Genomic DNA, 2,484 nt, shown 5'->3' with positions numbered 1-2,484 from the left:
ATCTAAACCTTTGATTTTTAGATACTTCTTACTATTTAATTTCACGGTTTTATTGTGTTACTCCTTATTCTTTATGTACGCAGTACAATTTAGTTTCCTGGATTGTTTGTTTTTTGTATTATTTTTCTTCTTTCAGTACTTATGACTATAGTTATGCCTGGATCACTTAGTGGTGGGTATTATTGTATGGTTCTAGCTGAGAGGTCGATAGTGTATTTGTGTGCATATCTGTTATTCGCCTACTATTTTTATACTGTTGCTTTGTTTATTTGTTGGTTTGTCTGCTGGTCGTACGGGGCCTTTGTTACGGGTATTAAGTAGTGACCATGGGGGTTGATGATGGAGTAGGGTCATGTTTGAGGGGGTCTGATGATGATTAAGTTGGTCATTGAGGGGTTTACACTTCATGTGTGTAGTGTTTACGTGCCGCGGATGGACTTGGTTGAGGAGGTGAAAGAGAGCTTTTGGGAGGCTTTGGCTGAGGTGGTGAGAAGCATGCTTAGCTCAGAGAATATGGTCATAGTAGGGGACTTCAATGGGCATATTGGTATTTTTCTGGATGGTTATGATGATGTGCATAGAGGGTTTGGTTTCGGCGAAAGAAATGGTGAGGGGGTTGCTCTGTGGGATTTTGCGAGGGTCTTTGGATTGGTGGTTGTCAATTCAAACTTTCTAAAGAAGGAGGATCACCTGATTACTTTTCAAAGCGCTTCAGCCAAGACTCAGATTGACTTTCTACTACTTATAAAGGGTGATAGGGCTTTGTGTAAGGATTGTAAAGTCATTTCGAGTGAGCATCTTTCGACTCAACACAGGCTTCTGGTGATGGACTTGATTATCATGAAGAACAAGAAGAGTAGGTTTCAAAAGGGTAAACCTAGAATTAAGAGGGGTGGCTTGATGCCTGTTAGTGCACTGGAGATAGGGGAGGAGGTGGTGGGAATAAGGGTATGGGAGTGTAAGGGGGATGTGGATGTTATGTAGGATAAGGCGGTCAGCTATATTAGGGGGAGGCTATAGAGGTGTTGGGTGTTTCGAGGGGTCAGGCAGGATGACATAAGGGGGACTGGTGGTGGAATGAGGAAGTTAAGAAGAAAGTGAAGATCAAGAAGGAGGCATATATTTAGTTGATTGAGAGTAAGGATGAAGAAGAGAAGCAGGTGAATAGGGAGGTCTACAAAGTAGCAAGGAAAAAGGCTAAGTTAGCAGTTACAGCGGCTAAGACAACAACGTTTGAGGGTTTATATGGGGGATTAGGGGAGAAAGGCGAGGAAAAAAGGTTGTATAGTCTTTCTAAGACTAGGGAGAGGAAGGGTTATGACCTCGATCAAGTGAAGTGCATTAAGGGAAAGAACAGTAGAGTGTTGTTGAAAGATGTTCACATTAAGAAGAGATGGTAGGAGTATTTTCATAGGCTTTTAAACGAGGAAGGGGATAGAGGCATTGTGTTAGGGAAGTTGGAGCACTCGGAGGAGAGCCGCAATTTTAGTTACTGTAGATGTTTTAAGGTTGAGGAGGTCACAGAGGCTATTCGTAGAATACGAAGGGGTAGGGTGACAGGGCCCGACGAGATCCCGATGGATTTTTAGAAGTATGCTAGTGGAGCAGGGTTAAGTTAGCTGACTGATTTGTTCAATGCCATTTTCAGGACTACGAGAATGCCTGAGGCTTGGATATGGAGTACGATGATTCCTTTGTATAAAAACAAGGGTGACATTCAGAGTTGTAATAACTATAGGGGAATTAAGCTGTTGAATCACACTATGAAGATTTGAGAGAGGGTAGTTGAGTGGAGATTGAGAAGGGTCATGTCCATTTTAGAGAATCAGTTTGGTTTTACGCCTGTTCGCTCGATGACAAAGGCAATTCTCCTGGTGAGATGATTGGTGGAGCAGTATAAGGAAAGGAAAAAGGATTTGCACATGGTGTTCATCGATCTGGAGAAGGCGTATGACAAATTCCGTAGGGAGATTCTTTGGAGATGCTTGGAGGTGATAGGAGTGTAGGTGGCATACATCAGAGCTATTAAGGACATGTACGATTGAGGAAAGACTCTAGTGAGGATGGCGGGAGAAGACGTAGGGCATTTTTCGATAGAGACAGGTTTGCACCAGGGACGACTCTCATCTCTTTCCTTTTTATGTTGGTGATGGACGTATTGACACGGAGTATTCAAGGTGAGGTGTCATGGTGTATGTTATTTATGGATAATGTAGTGCTGATTGATGAGATGCGGGGGGAGGGGGTGAATGAGAAATTGGAGGTTTGGAGGCAAACCCAGGAATCTAAGGAGTTTAGGTTGAGTAGGTCCAAGACAGAGTATTTAGAATGCAAGTTTGGTGACTCGATTCAGGAGAACGGTGTGGTGGTGAGGTTGGACTCTTAGGATATTTGTAAGAAGGATAGTTTTAATTATCTTGGGTCTTTGATTCAGGAGGATGGAAAGATTGAGGAGGATGTCTCTAAGCTTATTGGAGCACATTG

The 2,484-nt window shown here is 42.9% G+C and overlaps 1 protein-coding gene across 1 annotated transcript; it reads left to right on the top strand.

The window, feature by feature from the left end:
- Nucleotides 1–432: 432 nt before the first annotated feature.
- LOC107848930 lies at nucleotides 433–984 on the top strand. Its single transcript, XM_016693641.2, has one exon. It carries the CDS (start codon nucleotides 433–435, stop codon nucleotides 982–984), a length of 552 nt encoding a protein of 183 aa, XP_016549127.2.
- Nucleotides 985–2,484: the final 1,500 nt, after the last annotated feature.

This window comes from Capsicum annuum, chromosome 12, assembly GCF_002878395.1.
Source record: "Capsicum annuum cultivar UCD-10X-F1 chromosome 12, UCD10Xv1.1, whole genome shotgun sequence".
Taxonomy (NCBI): domain Eukaryota; kingdom Viridiplantae; phylum Streptophyta; class Magnoliopsida; order Solanales; family Solanaceae; genus Capsicum; species Capsicum annuum.
This window is presented reverse-complemented; position numbering and strand designations above follow the sequence as displayed.